Source organism: Ursus americanus, chromosome 20, assembly GCF_024610735.1.
Source record: "Ursus americanus isolate L20-20 chromosome 20, mUrsAme1.1.p, whole genome shotgun sequence".
Lineage (NCBI taxonomy): Eukaryota > Metazoa > Chordata > Mammalia > Carnivora > Ursidae > Ursus > Ursus americanus.
Window position 1 is genome coordinate 7,830,147 of NC_142146.1, and position 18,752 is coordinate 7,848,898.

General features: G+C 49.5%; 1 protein-coding gene across 1 annotated transcript in view; it reads left to right on the forward strand.

The window, feature by feature from the left end:
* ITGA9 (integrin subunit alpha 9) overlaps positions 1–18,752 on the forward strand; it is a 326,298-nt gene that overhangs the window by 11,429 nt on the left and 296,117 nt on the right. Inside the window, exons 2-4 of the mRNA XM_045798248.2 lie at positions 5,363–5,490; positions 6,779–6,885; positions 15,754–15,877. Of these exons, the coding sequence (XP_045654204.2) occupies positions 5,363–5,490; positions 6,779–6,885; positions 15,754–15,877 (359 nt within the window). The remainder of the gene's footprint in view (positions 1–5,362; positions 5,491–6,778; positions 6,886–15,753; positions 15,878–18,752) is intronic.

Sequence of the window (18,752 nt, forward strand, 5' to 3'; positions counted from 1 at the left end):
GCAGCTCCAGTTGGCAAGCACTGGCCCCAGAGAGTGTCTCCTCTCTGGGAGTGAAGGGTTCCATGCAGTCAGAGGTGGCTCCCTGGCACCAACCAGCCCTCTCACTGTTCAAGTCTTGGCTATTTTTTGCCCAGTAAGGAAGGTGGAGTGATTCCTGGGATTTCTGGGCAGTGTGGTGGGACACGCAGTGATTGAATTCCACTCACGTCACTGATACGTGGGGCCCTGGGGAAGCTTTAGTGTTGGGTTCCAATGCACGAAAGCAAACCTAATGCATTTAAGGTTTTCAGTGCCCAGTTGCCGTCCTCGATCTCACTGTAATTGCACCCTCAGGAACCACGGCTGTGGTATTTGTGGGTAAGGAGGGAGCCTTCCCAGGGAGGCAGCTCCGTCTTTTTCTGTCACCCGCTAGCCAGGGAATTTACCTGCTGTTTGCTCTCCTGATGTGAGGGATCAGTTCAGAGCAGAGGGGTGGTGGGAATGGAGCCTTTATAGCCAGCTTGACCCAAGGAGGTGGCCGTGCTGGAAAAGTAGAGGGTGTTTCAGCTGCCGCAAGAGCAGGGGGTTTGGAGGACTGGAAAGAGGACGCCCTTGACATGGTTGAAATCGGAGCTCTGCTGCTTCCCAGTGGTGTAACCCACCATCTCTGAGTAAAATGCACTCAAGAAGCTGCCCGACAGGGTTACCTTGAGCGAGAGATCAGACCACCCGTGAGCGTAACTGCTGGTGGCAGAGGAACAGATGCGCCCCCATCTCCAGATAGCTGTGTGAACCACTCATTAAGAGAGGCAAACTTCCATGCCAGCAGTGTACATGTTTTGGAAAAGCAAGAAGGTGATCGATATTCAGCCTAATGTGGGAAGGTAAAGGGCTTCTTTCTATTCTAGACCCCCATCCTTTGGCGTGACAGACATTTCCAGTCAAAGTTCTAACCTGGGAGCCACCTGCAGAGCCTCGTGACGGCTTTTCCAGGCAAGATCACATGTGGTGGCTGGCAGCAGGTGGCTGCTGGCTCCACACTTGTTGGCTCCCGTTTTCTGCTTTCTGGCTGCTGTGGGGTGAGCAGAATAGGGGGGTGGCACTGCATTCGACTGGCAGGGTGCGTGTTGCCATGTGGCACCTCACCGTGCTTTGTGGGCTCTGGCACGTCCCATGACTGCCTTCAGCCCTCTGTTTCTCCATCTGTAAAATGGGGATCATAGTGCCTTCCATAGGATTGCTCTGAAGATTAAATGCAATTCTGCCTTTAAGGAGCCTTGCCCAGCACCTGCACACTCCCAAGTGCCCGATACACCCTGGTTGTCCTTGTAATTAGAAAGGTAGAGTTATGAATTAATGAGAGGACTCTAAAATGTCTTTGAAGTGTGAGTGCATCTTTAACTGGGGCTAGGATAGGAGGAGAGCCGCACTTCTCAAGGGTCATCTGTTCATACTGGCTCCGGATGGAACACGATGATTTGTAATCAGCGGAGGTGGTTATATTGTGCTTCTTCGACAATACGTCAGCCAGAGAGCTGGTTAAGATGTGTGTTCTGATTTAGCGGGCTGAGACCTGAGATTCTGCATTTCCATCAAGCTCCCAGATGTTCTCCAGGCTGCCGGTCTGAGGACCACACTTGAAGTAGCCCGCAAAGGTGAGAATCAGCCTGATGATTTATTGACAGGAGCCTGTTGGTGGGGACACTCGGGCCTTTTCATATGGTAACTGTACAAAGGAAGGAAACATCTCAGTGTCTTGTCAAGGGTACTGGGGATGATTTGGGGGGATCTTTGAAGTGCCGGGCTGTCTCTTTATAACTCAGAGACTAATGAGAGAAAAGGCAGATGGCATCTTTGTGGTGGCTTGTCCTGCACTCTGGGCGGTTGCACGCTCTCCGTCTCTTGGGATTGGCCTGGCGGAGAGCCAGCGGAGCTAACTTCAGAAGAGACGCGCTCATCGGCTAGCCTGCGGCAGCAGTCTTGCTGGCGGGCGGCCTAGGTAAAGAACAGCGCCAGGCTGCGGAGGAAGCCACAGCATTCTGTAAACACCAAGATACAAGCTTGTGCTCCACCGTGCAGCCCCAGTGAGTGCATACGTGTGTACACACACCCCCTTCTCTCGTGCTGCATTTCCCATCACAAAGGATTTGGGAGAAGCCTTCCCATCTGACCAGCTGATGAAGAGTAGGACCCAGAGCGTTGTCATCTGCGCTTCCTCAGCCATTGGTGGAACCCCTGAGTACCTTGGGTTTGGAAGGGAAAACCAATTCAGTGGATCCTTTTCCCACCTTAGATTTTAATATAAACTTCGCCCCTCTCGGTCTCAGCTCTAGGCTGGAAGAAGCAGCACCTGGGATTTCAGCCCTCCAGGGTCCCCTCCTGTGATAACCCGTGAGCCTGGGTCGGTGAATTTGGCCCAGTGGCGCTGTCATGATCAGGGTTCCAGTGCCATTTGGGGGGTTGGGATAGAGAAACAGCTTGTTTCTTGCAGCCATTTCCCTTCCTTGGTACGTGAATAATTCTCCCCTTTGTCCAATTTTTATAATGTTTGCAAAATGAATTGTAAGTGGCATTTATTCACTGTGCTAATGTAAATTTGGAGTTTGTGGGAACTTTTGGACCCAGCCCCGTCCCACTGGGGTTTTCGAGTGCAGGAGGCATTTTCTGTTCCTCAGCTCCTACAACCTGACATGTGGAAAGGCCATGGATGTTTCGGCAGTTAGACATGTCAAACTGCTAATTCTTCTCACCTGTGAAAACATAACTGGCATTATCGAGAGCAACCGTTGGCTTGCCCTGGTGGCTCTGAAGCTCAGCCCCAGAAGCCAGGGGGGAAATTGATCCCTTCATGTGGCTTTCTTCTCACTGGAGTTTCGTTTTGCGTGTCATCATGCATTTGAGTTAGAGCAGCCAAGAGCCAGCCGAACTGCCCTGGTGTGGACCGTGTGGGAAAGTGCTTGCTAAGATTTCCGAAGGCTGTGGGTTCCAGCGCCGCGGCTACCTGGGGATTCTGCAGCTGGGGCCCAACGTGGGGAGGCCGCAGGAGCGGGAGCTGCCACCAAGCACCTGGACCGGCAGCTTCCTGGGGTGTGACCGAGGGGCCGCAGGGAAGCGTCGGAGCCCGTGCCTCTCAGACCCTGCACAGCATCAAGTACACACTCTTGAGACCGACCTGGAAAGAAAGACTTCAGTAAGGGTTTCCCTGGCTCCACATGTCCTCAGAGATCCTTTCTGTGCTGGGCATTGAGGGATTGGGCTCGGAGGCAGCGGGAATTAAGACAGGACCCACACGCCTTCTGGTGAACCTGATACCACGTCTCTGAGCCAGAGTAGTATGGCTGTCCCACCTGTGCTGCGGGTCCATCTGAGGGTCCCAGACTTCTGTTGCCTGGTATCTAGATCTCCACTCCTTTCAGCCAGGGTGCTGGGGAGGGAGCGGTGTCACTCTGTGGCTAGGGTGGGGGTGAAGGTCATGATCCCGAGGTGAAGGTGGCTTTCAGGACGAAGTGGGGGTACCTGGGCCAGCTTTTCACATCTCTGGGGAGGCTGTCCGGGGTTGTTCTAAGCTCCGCTAGGTCGCTTTTCCACAGACACATAGTGGATAATGCATTCTATTGCAAGGCCAGTGGGGGTATACTTCACAACGTGCCTGGTACCTTTTGAGGTGAACTGCATCCCCTTTCCAGGCTGCCAGACAGAAGGAGCGGCTCATGTTCTCCTTGAGCAGTGGCTTGGAATTTTCTACTCTTTGGACACAGGTGAAGGTCTTGTTCAAAGTCTCACCTTACGAGGCCTTTTCCACATGGCTCGTGGCTCAGCACACACTGTGCAATTCGTACCGGTCAGTATCCTCCACTATAGCTCTGCGCTTGACGGCTCTCTGGGAGCAATACGTAAAAATGTAGGGCAGAAGTGTTTTTGTAACATCAGTAGGGGTGCTTGTTGCCAGTCCCATGTTCTGTGTCCACACAGTCCTGAGCATGTCTCTTCTGTCATCTTAGTGTTCATGCTCTTGTCCTCTGGTGGGGAGGGGCCCTGCCGGCAGAGCTCATCCCCTCAGCAGCCTCCTGTCCAAGATGAAGGACGCAGAGCTTTGTTCTTGTCCCGTTTGGATGTGAACTCTCCTACCTCTGGTTGGCGTGGGGGTAGAGGATATGGTTTATAAGCCTGCCTTCCTGCTATTTCTTTCCCATTCCCAGTAAATATACATGCTTTGTGTGTGGTGGGGGGCAAGGGGAAGAGGGGGACATAGAAGAGAAATGGCAGTTGTAATTTCCGACTTTTTATTATTATTATTTTTTTACGAAGTATCACACGCATCCAGAACAGTGCCTATGTCATGTACGCAATTCAAGGAATTATCACATTTGTGAAGACACTACTCAGGTTGCAAACAGAACATCATAAGCACCCCCAGTAGCCCCCTCTCCCTAGCTGCAGCCCCCCCTTGCTCCTCCCCAGGGGTAACCTGTAGCGCCAGTTACATCCCAGCTGCTTCGGACTTCAGTTAAATGGAATCAGACAGGGAGTGCCTGTCGGGCCTTTCGGGCCTGATGTCTTGCTCGGCGCTGTATTCCTGAGAGCCATCGTGTGGCTGCAGTTGCGTGCTCATTGATTTTCGTTGCTGTGTACGATGCTGCTGTTTCTGGGCCACCATCTACCTGTCTGTTCTGGCACGGGTGGACCTGTGAGTCTCCTCTAGTGTTCGGCCATGACATTTTCAGCTGTGAACATTTTTGTGCGTGTCTCCTGGTAGACCCGTGTATGCATCTCTGTGGGGTATGTTCCTGGAAATGGGATCGCCAAGTCCTTGGGGAGGGCCTGTGTTCTGCTTTCTCAGGAACCGTTGGCTAGTTCCCTAAAGCGGTCGTAAGCGTCTGCACTCCCACCAGCAGTGTACGAGGGTTCCAGTTCCTCCATATCCTTGTCGGCACTTAGCGTTTTCAGTCTTTTTGGTGTAACCTAGTAGGTGTGAAGTGGTATCTCACTTCAATTTCTCTGATAACTAATGTCATTGGGCATCTTGTCGTGTGTTTGTTGGCCATTTGGTTATCTTCTTTCCTCAAATATCTGGCCCACTATTCTGTTGGCTGTCTGGATTTTCCTTACTGATTTACAGGAGTTCTTCATATGTTCTAGATAGGAACCCTTTGGTTGTATGTGTTCCCAGCCAGTCTTAAGCTTTAAGTGTGCCTGGAGAAAATCTGACAGGTTCACTGCAGGAGGCTCTCCCCGCTGGGCCCCCTAGCACAGGATAATGCTGGGGTGTGGTTTCTCAGGGAGTGCTCGGGCAGCCCACCCATGGCTGGTAAGGATTTAACCATCACCCTCCTCTTTCCTGGTACTGGGTTGTGACAGAAGGTTCTTTCTTCTTGATGTGCAGGGTCCTTGTGGGCGCACCAAAGGCAGAGTCCAAGTACAGCACGTCAGTGAAGTCCCCTGGCGCTGTGTTTAAGTGCCGTGTCCACACCAACCCTGACCGGAGATGCACCGAATTGGACATGGCTCGAGGTGGGTGGATGTCATTGCCAAGGTGGAGATGGGTTCCGTACCCTCACACTTCCTCTTTGTCTTCTCAGGGTGGCCTGATCATTCATCCTTCCCTTCCCTTCCCTTCCCTTCCCTTCCCTTCCCTTCCCTTCCCTTCCCTTCATCCATTCATCCATCCATCCATCCATCCATCCATCCATCCATCCATCATGTGCCGAGTTCCTATTACTTACCACACAGAGATCTACTGGTGAACAAAGCAGAGATCTTGCCCTCCTGGACCTTACAAATTGGTGGGCAGAGAGACATGAAAATGAATAGTTGAGTGCAAGAAGACCAGAGGGGAGGTGGGTAGTTGATCTACATGGGATTGGAAAGATTCACAGTAGTTAGCTGGGCAGCTACGGGGGGCAGAACCTCTGAGCAGAGGAAAGCACGTGCCATTTTAAAGTACCAAGTGAGGACAGTGTAGCTGGAGTGCTGAGCAGGAGAGTGGAAGCAGAGGGGGTGACGGCGTGGGCTGGGGCTGCCTCACACAGGCCCCAGCAGGCTGGGGTAAGGTGTGAAGATTTTATGCTCTGCATGAAGGGGGAGGCCATTAAAATCAATCTTAGGCTTTATATTTTAAGTAGGGAAAGATATGATGGATGGAGGTCTTAAAAAGCTTACTTCGGTCCAGTGGAAAATACATCATCCTTGGAATGGGGTGACTCCGCCTGGGTTCAGAGCCCAGCTCTGCCAGTTACCAGTTGGGACTTAACTGGGAAAGTCCCATAGCCTCTTTGGCCTCAGTTGCCTTGCCTGTAAGGTCAGGACTAATATACCTTCAAAAGGTTAAGTTAGAGGGGTGATACAGAGATCTGTGGTTGGCCCATAGCGGTCCTCACTTCAGGTCCTCACTTTCTCCAAAGTTCTTTCCCAGCAAGAGCTTCTAGTTGTATTTTTTCAAACGAAGAACTGTTCTGATATTCTTTAGCTGAAAGGGAGAGGTGTCTGCAGTGTTCTTTAGTGCTACTCAAAGTGACGGGTTTGTGAACTGCTTGTTCCTGGCACGTGACGGATTACGGAGCTGGCTTCAGAACGTAAATCACCGCAGTGCTTCCTTCGTGAAGCAAGTCTTGCAATGAAACAATATTGGCTCAACTGAACAGCCAAGGACATCGTGGTGGGGTTGATTTACACTTTGCTCCAAGTTCCTTAGCTTCTCACTGGCAGGTAACCAGCGTTTGGACTGTAGACCACCCTTTGAGAAGCAGCCAGCAGAACATCGTTTCTCAAAGCAAGTCTGGCTTTTCTCTTTCTCATCCAGGGAAGAGTCGGGGCATGCCATGCGGAAAGACCTGCCGGGAAGACCGGGACGATGAGTGGATGGGGGTGAGCCTGGCCCGGCAGCCCAAGGCTGATGGCCTCGTGCTGGTAAGACCTCCTGGGGGTGCTGTGGGGAGGGGGCCGCGCTCCGAGGACAAATGACTCTGTGATCCCCTAGGCAGGCTGGATGGCACAGCGATGAGGGTATGGCCTTGAGGTCGCCTGCTCTGCACTACTGCTTGGACCAATGACTGATCTTTTGATTTTCTTTATCTGTCCGATGTTTAATGTCTGTTCCAGGGTGCAGAGATACGGTTGTTGGGACATGACAAAACGTGTGTGAAGGGTGCTTCGGAAATCTTGTTCATTACATAAGATTTTTGTGAGTGTGTGTTTTTTGAGGTATACTCTGCATGAAATGCACAGAATTTAAGATTATAGTTTGGGTTTTGACCATGATACACTCCTGTGTAACCCCCCTGCCCCCATCGAGTTATAGAATATTTCTGTCATCCCCAAAAAGTTCTCTTATGTTCCTTTCTTGTCAGTTCCTCCCACCCCGAGGCAACCACTTAGTTATGGTTAGTATTACCGAGGATTACTTTTTATATTTCTAGAACTTCCTATAAATGGAAAACTACCGTGTGTGCTCTTTTGTGTAAGACTTCTTTCACTCAAAATACTTTTGAGATTAACCCATGTTGTGTGTAACATTAGTTTATTCCTGTTTGTTCCTACATAGTATTATCTATTAGGAAACCCAGGTTATTTTTCATGCCTTACAGTTGACCTTCGAACAACACGGGTGGGAACTGCATGGGTCCTCTTATAGGTGGATTTTTTACAGCACTGTAAATATATTTTCTCTTCCACGTATTTTCTTTTCTCTAGCTTACTTTATCGTAAGAATATAGTGTCTAGCATATATAACATACAAAGTATGTGTTAACTGACTATGTTCTTGATAAGGCTTCAGGTCAATAGACTATTAAGTTTTTGGGGAGTCAAAAGTTGTATTCAGATTTTCAGGTGCATGAGAGGTCGGTGCCCCTAACCACCACGTCGTTCGAGGGTCAACGATATTTGGGTCCCAAAGTGCGTATGAGGTCCTCAGGTTCATTAGGTGTTTTGAGGAGGTACGAAGAAAAGTCTTTATCCTCGCGACCTCCTAGAGCTACGCCATCTAATGAGGCTGCTGCCAGCCACATGGAGTCAGTGCACTTTAAATTGATCTAAATTAAAAACTCAGTGTTTCCGTCACACTAGCCCCATTTCAGGCGATCAGTAGTAGCACCCGGCTCGTGGCTACTGAGTTGGACAGCACACAGAGAAAACATTTCCATCACTCCAAAAGATTTTACTGGACTCCACAAAAAAAGGAATTTGTAACTGCCTCAGAAGTTTTGTCTACTTTTTTCTTTTACTCTCTCCTATGACGGTAGAACGCTAAAGTACTTACCCAACCTGACGTGAACAGCTTGGTGGGGTTTTCATACCCACACTCCTGCATCCCTGTTGCTAATACCAGAATGCTCCCTTGTGCCCCCCTCCTCTGAGATAACCAGTATTCTGACTTCATAGGCCTTTTCTTTTCATTGGCTTTTCTTGGAAGCTCCATGAAGATTTTTTCTTATAAAAGCATAAGATCAAGGAGGGAAAATATTACCAGCTGCCATTCATTGAAGGCTTCTTTTGGGCCACATGCTGTAAAGTTGAGGGTTTTACATATTTATATTTTATCCCCGGGGGAAATAGGTTTTCCGTACGGATCCAGGTGAAATGTCTCCTTCCCTTCTTTGAGGAGCCCACTTTTGTGTTAAACTTCTCCCTGGCAGAAGCTCTTCTTGTGAATTCGGCCTGCCTCCTCACCACAAATTTAGCATCTGCCCCTTGCTGGGCCCCTTGGGGAGGGAGGAAGCAGCTGGATGCTGTCACCAGCATGGAGGGGCCTGCCTCCTGGAACCGTTGTAGATCTGGTGAGGGCCCCCAACCCCGCTGTGTGTCTCCATGTCCAGCACTTTAATCACTGTTGCGGTTTTCCTGGACCATCTCCAAGCCTCGACATTCCTCCAGACATAGCGGCCTGACCCTGACCGGACAACGCAGCCCCAGGAGGGCTGGAAGGCTTGTCTGCTGTCCTCTGGAAAGGAGGGAAGAAGCTGATCCGTCTCCAAATCAGGGTGGCCTGAGGTCGAAATTCAGACCAGAGGAGGGGGTGGTCTGGTGGCCACACAACCCACGAAATGTTTCCTCTCCCCGCAAAAGGATAACCTCTGTGTGGCCAAGAACTTGCTTCCAGAGGCTTTTATGTCACTGCAAATTAGTCTGAGGAGGGGCCCACCTCTGGGGACATGCACAGTGGTGAGGATCACGGGGACGAGTTAGCAAAGGAAGCCAAGAAGGCAGAGCTGGTGTGCAGTGGAGATGGTGCTATGATACAATAATCTGCTGTGATAATCTTGCCCTAATTCGTCACATGCAGAGCTATTTTTCTCATGTTTTACACAATTACTGCTTCATCCATTCAGCGAGCCACCCCGTGGGTGCTGGAGAAGGAGGGGCATCCGACGGCATCCATTTTCCTCATGGCATTTTTTTTTAAAACTGTGGTCAAAGACAATATAAAATTTACTGTCTTAACCATTTTCTAAAAAAGATTTTATTTATCTGACAGAGAGAGAGAAAGAGAGCACAAGCAAGGGGAGCTGCAGAGGGAGAGGGAGAAGCAGGCTCTCTGCTGAGCAGGATGTCCAACATGGGACTCGACCTGGGATCCTGGGATCATGACCTGACTGAAGGCAGATGCTTAACTGACTGAACCACCCCCGCACCCCATCTTAACCATTTTTAAATGTGCAGTACATAGCATTACGTGTGTGCACTTTGTTGGGAGGCAGATCTCTGAACTTTTTCATCTTAAAAAACAAACTCTGTACCGACTGAACACTTGCCCCCTTCCTGCTGCCCCCAGCCTCTGACAACCACCACTCCTCTGTTTCTGAGAGTTTGACTATATTTGATAACTCGCATATGTGGATCATGCAGTATTTATCTTGTGACTGGCTTATTTCACTTGGCATAATGTCCTCAAGGTTCATCCATATTGTAGCAGATGACAGAATTTCCTTCTTTTTTTAATTTTAATTTTAATTTTTTTAGAGCATGCACACATGCAGGGGGAGAGAAGGGACAGAGCGGGAGGGAGAGGGAATGCTAAGCAGGCTTCATGCCCAACGTGGAGCCTGATGTGGGGCTTGATCCTATGACCCTGAGATCATGACCTGAGCTGAAATCAAGAGTCAGATGCTCAACTGCCCCTATTTCCTTCATTTTTAGGGCTGAATACTATTCTACTCTATGTATATGCCACATTTTGTTTATCCATCGCTGGATATTTGGGTTGTTTCTACTTCTTGGCTGTTGTGAATAATGCTGCCGTGAACGCGGGTGTGCAAATAGCCCTTCAAGATCCTGTTTTCAGTTATTTTGTATATATATATCCAGAAGTAGAATGGCTAAACCCTATAGTAATTCTACTTCTAATTTTTTGAGGAACTGCCACACTATTTTCCCACAGCGCTGTGCCATTTTGCATTCCCACCAGCAGTGCATAAGAGAAGGGTTCCAATTTCTCCACATCATTGCCAACACATTTCCTTTCCTTTAATAGTGGCCATCCTAATGGGTGCAAGATGGTATTTTGAATTTCCCTAATGATTAGTTATATTGAGCATCTTTTCATGTGCTTGATGGCCATTTGTATATCTTCATTGGAGAAATGTGTGTTTGACTCCTTTGCCCATTTTTAAATTGGATTGTATTTTTGTTGAGTTGTCCTTGTGGCTTTTTGCACATATGCCATTTTGCTAGGAGAGGCTTGTCCTAGGTCTTCTCTGTCCCCAAGCCCCTCTGTCCTTCCTGGTTTAGACTCAGCTTCTTCCTGGAAGTCTGTCATTTGGTGACAGTGCTTTCTGGAATAAGTTTAGCATCTTTTGGGTCATTAGAAACTGAGCATTATGTTGTCACCTTTATATGTATAATTTATCTTGTGTGTGTGTCTCCTTTTTTATGGAAGTGGCTTAGGGAGAGGCCACATCTTTTACCCCTTTCACTGTCAATGCTTGGAGATGATCTCTCTAGGAGGGGTGTCTAAAAGTGTGTTTGAGTAATACGAGGGCTGAGTGTCACTGTTAAAACAATTAGAAAGCAAATCAGTTGCCATCCCTTCTTGGTGGCTGACTTAGTGGTGGATAGAAGCATGAGGCAAAATGCTGTAAAATGGCCCTAGAGATGATAGGTGACAGCAAGGGACAGGGAGTGGTGACATCATCCATATTTACATTTTGGAGGCCTATTATCCACTTGCTTTTTCTTTAATGTGTCAAGTCCACCTATCAAGGCTTTCTGCGAGGCAAGTATTTATTTGTAAATTAAACACAGGAAGACGGGTGTTATTCAAACAACTTCGAAGGCTCAGGAGGTACCTGGGGTGTGAGCATGGGACCTGTATCCCCAAGGAACATAATGTTGGATTTGGTGGGGGGGCGGTGAAGAGGGGGAGGTGGGGTGGGTTTTCTGAAAACGGCATCTGGTGCTGATTCAAAGTAAAGAACAGATGGAGAATTTGAAAGCTGTGACAGGGCGTCAAGTGTCTCATTGACCAATGATGTTTTCTCAGCCCTGAAACCAGCAACCAGCTCTGGTGGGCTGACTTTGGCTTCATATCTGCCAGTCTTGGCTGGTGTTGTGGTACCTTCCAGTTTTCCTCCAGCAAGCAAATGATACCAGGTGCAAACACAGCATCGGGATTAGGGGCAAGCCCTTTCCCTCCCCATGCTGTCCCCCAGCAAGCCCAGCGTGCAGATGACAATTTAAGAAATAGAGAAAAATCACTTCTTACCATATCCAACCAACCCACCTGGCATAGGCACAGACTCTTTTCTGGGATTTGGAAGGGCACCTCAAAATGTTCAAGTCCAATGTTTCTGCTTTTCGGTCGTCTCCAAGGCTCAGACAACAAATAATGGAAATACCTAGATTACTTCTGGTGGCAGTGACATTCTCAGCTCTGTGCCGCGTCCTTTCTGAACTTGAGGGCAGTTCCTGTCTATTCACCACTTCTTATCTGTCCACTGCTTTCAAAGCTGCAGGGACCACGTCTGCATTTACTTCTGTTGTTGTTGTTGTTTACAGGCCTTTTAATGAGCTATGACACAGGCAAGAAAGTACATAAATAATTCGTGTTCATTTTGATGAATTGTCATGTGGTCAACATTCCCAGAATGGACTTTCCCAGGACCCCAGAAGCCCCTTCCCTGTGCCTCCCAGGCCACTCGGTCCTCCCTTGGAGAAGGGGGTGGAGTGCTTCCTTGCTGGATTGAGGAGATCTGTGGCATCGTGGCCCTGACCCCCTCCACCCACTGTTCACAGTGGCCCAGGGCCTGGCCCTGGCTGTGCAGGGTGGACCTGAGGTGTGGTAATAGCTCTGGCCATCTGTGTAAGAGGGTGGGGTGGGGACCTATGTGCCTTTGTGGCTGAGCCATTGGGAGAGGCCCAGGATCTACTCCCCCTCCCCCTGCCCCCCCCCCTCACTGCCCGCCCAGGAAGGACGTGCTGTTTCCATACAACAAAAAAGACCTTTGAAATAAAAATTGCTCATTTTTTCCTTTTTATTTTTTGGAAGTAAAAAAAAATCCTTATAACTGGAAAGATGTCAGATTCTAAGATTTGGGGTGATGGTAGACGCTCCTTCCCTTTCTTATGATTATTTGGAATCTGAGTTTGACCGGTCTTGCTGTTTTTAGAGAATGCTCTTCTTTTCCTGTTCTTCCTTGCTCTGCCCCACTTCCTCCCTCACAGCAAAACTCATTTAGAGAGATTGATTGTGTTAGTAATCCTTTGGAGACAGTCCCTAGGAATTTTTTTTTTTAATGTAGCAGTCAGATTGACATGCGTGTGTATATATAATGATAATCAGGGCTAAACAGTCTTTTCTTTCTATAATTTATACTCAGAAATACTCTTCATTGTTTTCCTACATGCATACTGCCTTTGACACTTTGATCTCTGACCTCACAGAATGCCTTAATTTTAGTTTAGTTTACTGTGAAATGCAATATTTGGATTTTCTAGGAATTCTTCAAGATCACTCCTTAAACAGTTTATGGCACTTAAAAAAAACCAACAACAAATGAGACAATAAACTAGACATTACATGCAGAATGTCCTTCCTTAGAAGAGTCAGCATGCCCCACGATAAACATCCGCCTCTTTTTATGGTCTCTCCTACCCAGAAATACAATAAAATGCAGTAAGCCCTGGAAGCCAAGGGCTTTGCTGAGTCTATAAGCTAAAATAGAAGTCATTTGCCGGCCAGCTAGATGGCTTGCAAGCTGTGGGAATTGAGTCAGAACTAAAAATTTAAATCAACTACTTAGCGGAGTGGAGCAATTATGTGCTTTGTGATGGATTTGTACAGCTCCTTGAGAAACATGAGGAATGAAGGTTTGCAATATAAGGAATAACAAATTTGTTTTATGAAGTTTAATGTCCTAGGGCAAGAGCCAGTGAATGTGTGGGCAAATTCACCTTTCCAGTAGTTTTGCCCTTGGGTAGGGAGTGGCCTTGTCAGGGGTCCTGCAAGGTAGTTGCTTTGAAGGAATGAAGAGCGGAGAGGCTGGCAGGCGGTGATTTTCATCAGAGGATGATCTGAGGGCCCCAAAGAAGCCCCTCTCACTCGGTGCCCTGGGTATTTGACTCTGCCGCAGAGTGGTTATCCACTCTGGTGGGTATTAGGACCTCTGGATAAGGAGAGGAGCTCAACAGCCACTGGAGCTGTCTCAGGCAGTGGGTTTGATGGCTTCTCAGGCTGGAATTAGAAGTTTTAAAGGGAAAATGTTTTCTAATGAGACAAGGAGGGCCCTGAAATGGTGGGTTCCAGTCCTGTTCGCAGCACTTGCTAGCTCTGAGCCCACTTGGGGTTCCCATGTGGAAACAGGAATTCTGGATTCCCGTGCCCACCCTCCAGGGTTGCAGAAGAAGTCAAATGTGGGCCATATAAAAGCTGAACATTGTGGTCCGTTATGCATTTGAAGGAGAGAAGCCAAGAAGTTAAAAACTTTGGTTATTTAAAAATGTGGTATTTTAAAGACAGACATTTGTAGGCCAGCCTGAAGTGACCCGGTAGCGTTAGCGAGTGGCGCATGCGCATGGGAACTAGGCACGTCCGTGGAGTGAGCAGGCCGCAGACGTGAGTGGTGCATGCGCTCGAGAACCGGGCACGCCCTTGGCGTGAGCAGGTCGGATCCTGACCAAACTTGTGGATATTCGGGCATGTGCGGTCACACATGGAATGGGCAGTTATGTCCGAGTGTGAGGCTGGGGGTGTTCTCTGGTGGGTGGGGAAGGATGCGCCCAGCCCATGTTCCTACCGCTGGCTCCCATTCCAGCGTCTGTTGGGCCCCGGTGCTGAGAAGCTGTCAGAGAGCTGGGACTTGGGGGTCTGTCCGTCTGTCCCTAATAGCCTCATCTCACATATGCCAAGCTATATAGCCCACTTGGGAGCCCTCTGCCCTGAACCCCCTCTCAGGTGCCCTCCCAGCCATTCCCTCAATTCCTCAGGCCTCTGCTCGGATGGCACCACCTCTGAGTAGCCCTCCCTGACCTGCCTGTGGAAACCAGCCACTTCCCGGCCTGAGGGAACTTCGGGGTGAGATGGAAATGTTCTGTATCTTGCTTAAGGTCCATCTACATGAGTGTACACCTTTGTCAAAGCTCATTAAGTGGTATACTTGAGATTTGTACATTTTGCTGTATGTAAATCTACTTTGAAAAAAGAACCATCAACATCTACTTCCAGTTAATGATGTGCATGCTGAAATCTTTCTGTAGGCAAAAAGAGTCAGATACAGGCAGTGGTTCACCCTGCTCCTTTGCCCTGAAAGGAGCTCCCCAAAGTGTGCCCTCATGAGGGCTGGAGTCTGTCTCCCCCACCAGACTGACCCAGGGCTCTGACTGTTCATTGCTGTGTCTTCAGAGCCTAGCACAGAGCCTGGCACACAGTAGGTGCTCAATAAATACTTGATGGGTGACTAAGTGAACAGACACACCTGTGAGGCATGCATAGCATACCCATCCTGGCCTGAGGGCCTCAAGGTGGGTGTTGGGGGTTGTCTTATCTTCACCTGGTTCCCTTCCTGCTCTCCCCCACTCTGGTGGTTCCCCAGGGCCCATCGGCTCTACCCCCAGCATGTACCCTGAAGCCATCCCCTCCTCTCCCCTCCACTGCCCCCATCCTGGGCAAGGCCAGCGTCCATTCTCACCTGGATGTTCACTTCCACTCTTGCCCACCTGCGGTCTCCACACAGTGGTTCTGTTGTCTTTCTAAACTGTAAAGCAGATTGTCCCACTCACCTTTGTGAGACTCTGTCAGCTTCCTGGGCACGTCCACCAAAGTAGTAGTCCCCAAGGTCTACAAGACTCCCGTGGGCTGAACCTGTCCCCTTTCTGAGCTGTTTCTTCCCACAACAGTCCAGACCTGCCCAACGATGACCTTCCTTTCCCTTGAACCTTCAAGCCTTTCTCACGAGCTTCCTCAGTACCTGATGACCACGCCGTCATGCTCAGTGTGGTTGGCGCTCTCTCCTCTCTCCCTGACCTCTGTCCTTCTCACTCCCCGAGTCTCTGTCCCATTACCCCAGGTCTTTCCTTCCCAAGGCTCAGCACTAGGTACAACCCTTACTAGTCTATATATTTGTTTCCTGTCTCTTCCTAGTTGCCTCCCAGGGGCTTGTTTTTTCTGTATAGGTTGCTGATGCAAACAGTAGCTGGTGCCAAGCTGTGGCTGAGTAGGAGGGAGGGTGGCTTTCTGGTCCCTCTGCCCCTCTCCTCGCATGGAACCACTTGGCATTGCCAGGGCTCTGCTTTGGGACCTCCTGGGGCTGACTTTCCTGCTATGACCCCCTCTCTGTCTTTCAGGCCTGTGCCCATCGCTGGAAGAACATCTACTATGAAACAGACCACATCCTGCCCCACGGCTTTTGTTACATCATCCCGTCCAATCTCCAGGCCAAAGGCAGGACGCTGATCCCTTGCTATGAAGGTGAGCATTGCTGATTCCTCACCCCCAAGCCCCACCCCACCCCACCCCTGCCACGGCACCCTGAATAACTCCCATCATCTCTGTTTCCCTCAGCTTCCCAAACTCTAACTGGAGGGCAGCGGTGGGTCCCCTGTTGGCCTCTTGGCACCCACGGCCCTGCTCAGGGAATGGGGCGAGCAGGGGGCTATGGTTCCAGACCCCGCCAGCCCCAGCTCTGCCTATCACTGCCCCAGAGCCCGTGGTGCTTACTGAGCTATATGAAGTTTCAGACCAGAATTCACCAAGCGATCAGGCACTGCCACATGTTGGGCAGCCTTGAGAAATCTGCTTTCTCTCTCTGGACCTTGATGTCCTCGCCTGAAAATTCAGATGTTGGCTCAGATCATCTCCATGGTCCCAGCTCCCAGATGGTCTTAAGGCTCCCGAGAAGCTCTGTGAACAAATGTCCTGAGGCAGCGGGAATCCTGAAACCTAGGATTCAGTCATTGCATAACATCCCAAGGCTGGCTTTCCTTCCCATCTGGTCCACACACTGTCAAGACAGTTTGAAGACCTCTTTGCCAAGGGGCACTTGGGTTCTTGGAAGGAAATGTATTTTCTCAGGCTCCCTGCTTAAAACCTCCAAACACCATTGAGCTGATCATTTTAATTTTTTTTTATTAAAAAATATTTTTTTGAGCTGATCATTATTTAGCTCAGTTGAACTTGAGTTTTAAGGATTTAGGAAATGCTCTCCTTTTCGTTGGTTTTATGGTTTGTACGCTCGGGTTTTCTTTGCCTAATTCTGAGGGAGTGAGCACTTGTTTCCTCTCTAAGTGCTGTGCTATTTATATTTTAATTCTCCTTCTAACTTACTTGCTTGGATCCAAGTCTCCGCTAGCCTGTGTCCACGTTTCCACTGGGCCTCCCTGGGGTTTCCCAGGCTTCAAGTTTTGCGGCCACCAAAGATGGTTCTGAGAAATACTGTCTGGACACGTGCATTTGAGCAGGTGTTCTGTGTAATGCCCCACGGAAGAACTGGCAGGGTCCCTGCAGGAGGCAGGAACCCTGTCCTTCCATGAGGGTGAGCCTTGTTCTTTTCCTCTGTGTCAGCATTTTGGTCAGCTGTGGCTGGGAAATTGAACCCTGGCCCCATTTATCTCTGTATTGCCCCAGTCAGAAGAAAAATTCCATCTGAAAAATGGACGTAATGTAGTCCGTCGACGGAGAAGGACAGATAGTATAAACACATCAACAAGGTGTCAAGGCTGTGTTCTGAGTGCCCCAGCTTATTCATCACTCCCCCCCCCCCCACCCCAGAAAGAAAAGGGGAAGCTCCTGGAACAACTCTTTGGGTAATTCGTTGGCCTGGAGAGAGGTGAGGGAATCGATAGGGGTACTGGAGGCAGTGATTATTGAATCCAAACTAGTTATGCAATAGGACCAGGATGTTGGTTTTCCCAGAAGACGTGTTGAAATAGGGACATGTTGCATGTATCCCATGATTCCTCTGTATCCCACCATAAGCATCAGAACGCAGCAGGACAGACCTCTGAAGAGGTTGCTAGAGCCTGTAGCCTCTGTGACTTGACTTGCACATGATGTGTTGTTAAACGACTGTGAGCTCAGCACTGGGCCACTGTTGGTTTGGAGACTTTACACCTTCTCTCATTTAATATTTACAATTCCCTTCACTTGGGTTTGAATATGGGCAGTTTTCTGGAGGTCAGGCATGGGAAGCAAGAAACGGAAGGAAAGGTGGCCCATACGGATGCTACTTACAAGTTACCATCATGGGCAGCTGGGGCGCAGTGTCTGGGGAGCCCTGGGGCCAGCAAAGAACACACCTTGCGGTTACCCACCTGAGGCGTGTAGCGGCTGGAATCTTTCCACCATTCTTCCTGCTGCGTGTGTGGGCAGGGAAAGCCCCCCAGCAGGGAGAGCAGCATGCTGGCCGCCACGCTGCACCCTAGAAAGAGTAAGGGTGGTGGGGGTCTGGATGCCAAGGAGGAGCCCCAGCAGGGCCAGGTCAGTTCAGGTGTGCTCCACACGTCCCTCCTTCACAAGCGTGTGTGAGCTCTGAGCCAGGGCCTTAGGAGCCCCTCTGGGTGCTTGGGACCCTCACCATGGAACATGCCCCCTGTGGCTCGCCGGTCCCAGAAGAGCTACGTGTAGAACAGACCTGCACTGAACCTGCAGCCGGAGCCCAACCAGATCAGCCAAAGCCCCCCTGATCTGTGGGAGTCGGAGTGGGAAAGGAACACTGCTTATTTGTCACACACATTTCCTGCTCGTTATGCAGTAATAGCTGACGTGGGGCTTGTCTCATGATCCCAGATTCCTCCCAGAACAGTGGATGTAGGATCAGCCCAGGCTGGCAGCATCGCTCTTTGACTGTTCCTTGACTTAATGATGGACAAATGGGCCCAGCAAAGAAATTAGCAAAATGGCGGTACCCCTGCCCACTCCTTCTCCATGGGCACACACACACTTCTGTGTGCTAACTCATTCATGGGGCTGCGGGGTGCTGGGGTATAAGAGCAGCCCCTCAGAACAATGGGGCACTGAGGAGAATGCTTCTGTGGTTTTTGTTCCTGTAGGAGACAAGGGGTGGCAGACGCTCAAATTTCTCTAAAAGACTGCCTTGACGGGATCCTGGCCCCAGTTAGAGGACCCTTGCGTGTGCTCTGTTGGCTTTGGGGATGTCCACCTCCCAGTTTTGTGGACTACTTTGGGTCTTAAAGCAACCATATTTTTCTCTTAATGTGGAAAGACTCGGTGACTCAAGCTCTCTGTTCCAAGTGAAGGATCTCATTACAGCTAAGTACAGTACAACAGAACTGTTTCAGAATTTGACAAGACCTTTTGGATATCATCTTGACGAGCCTATCTTTAC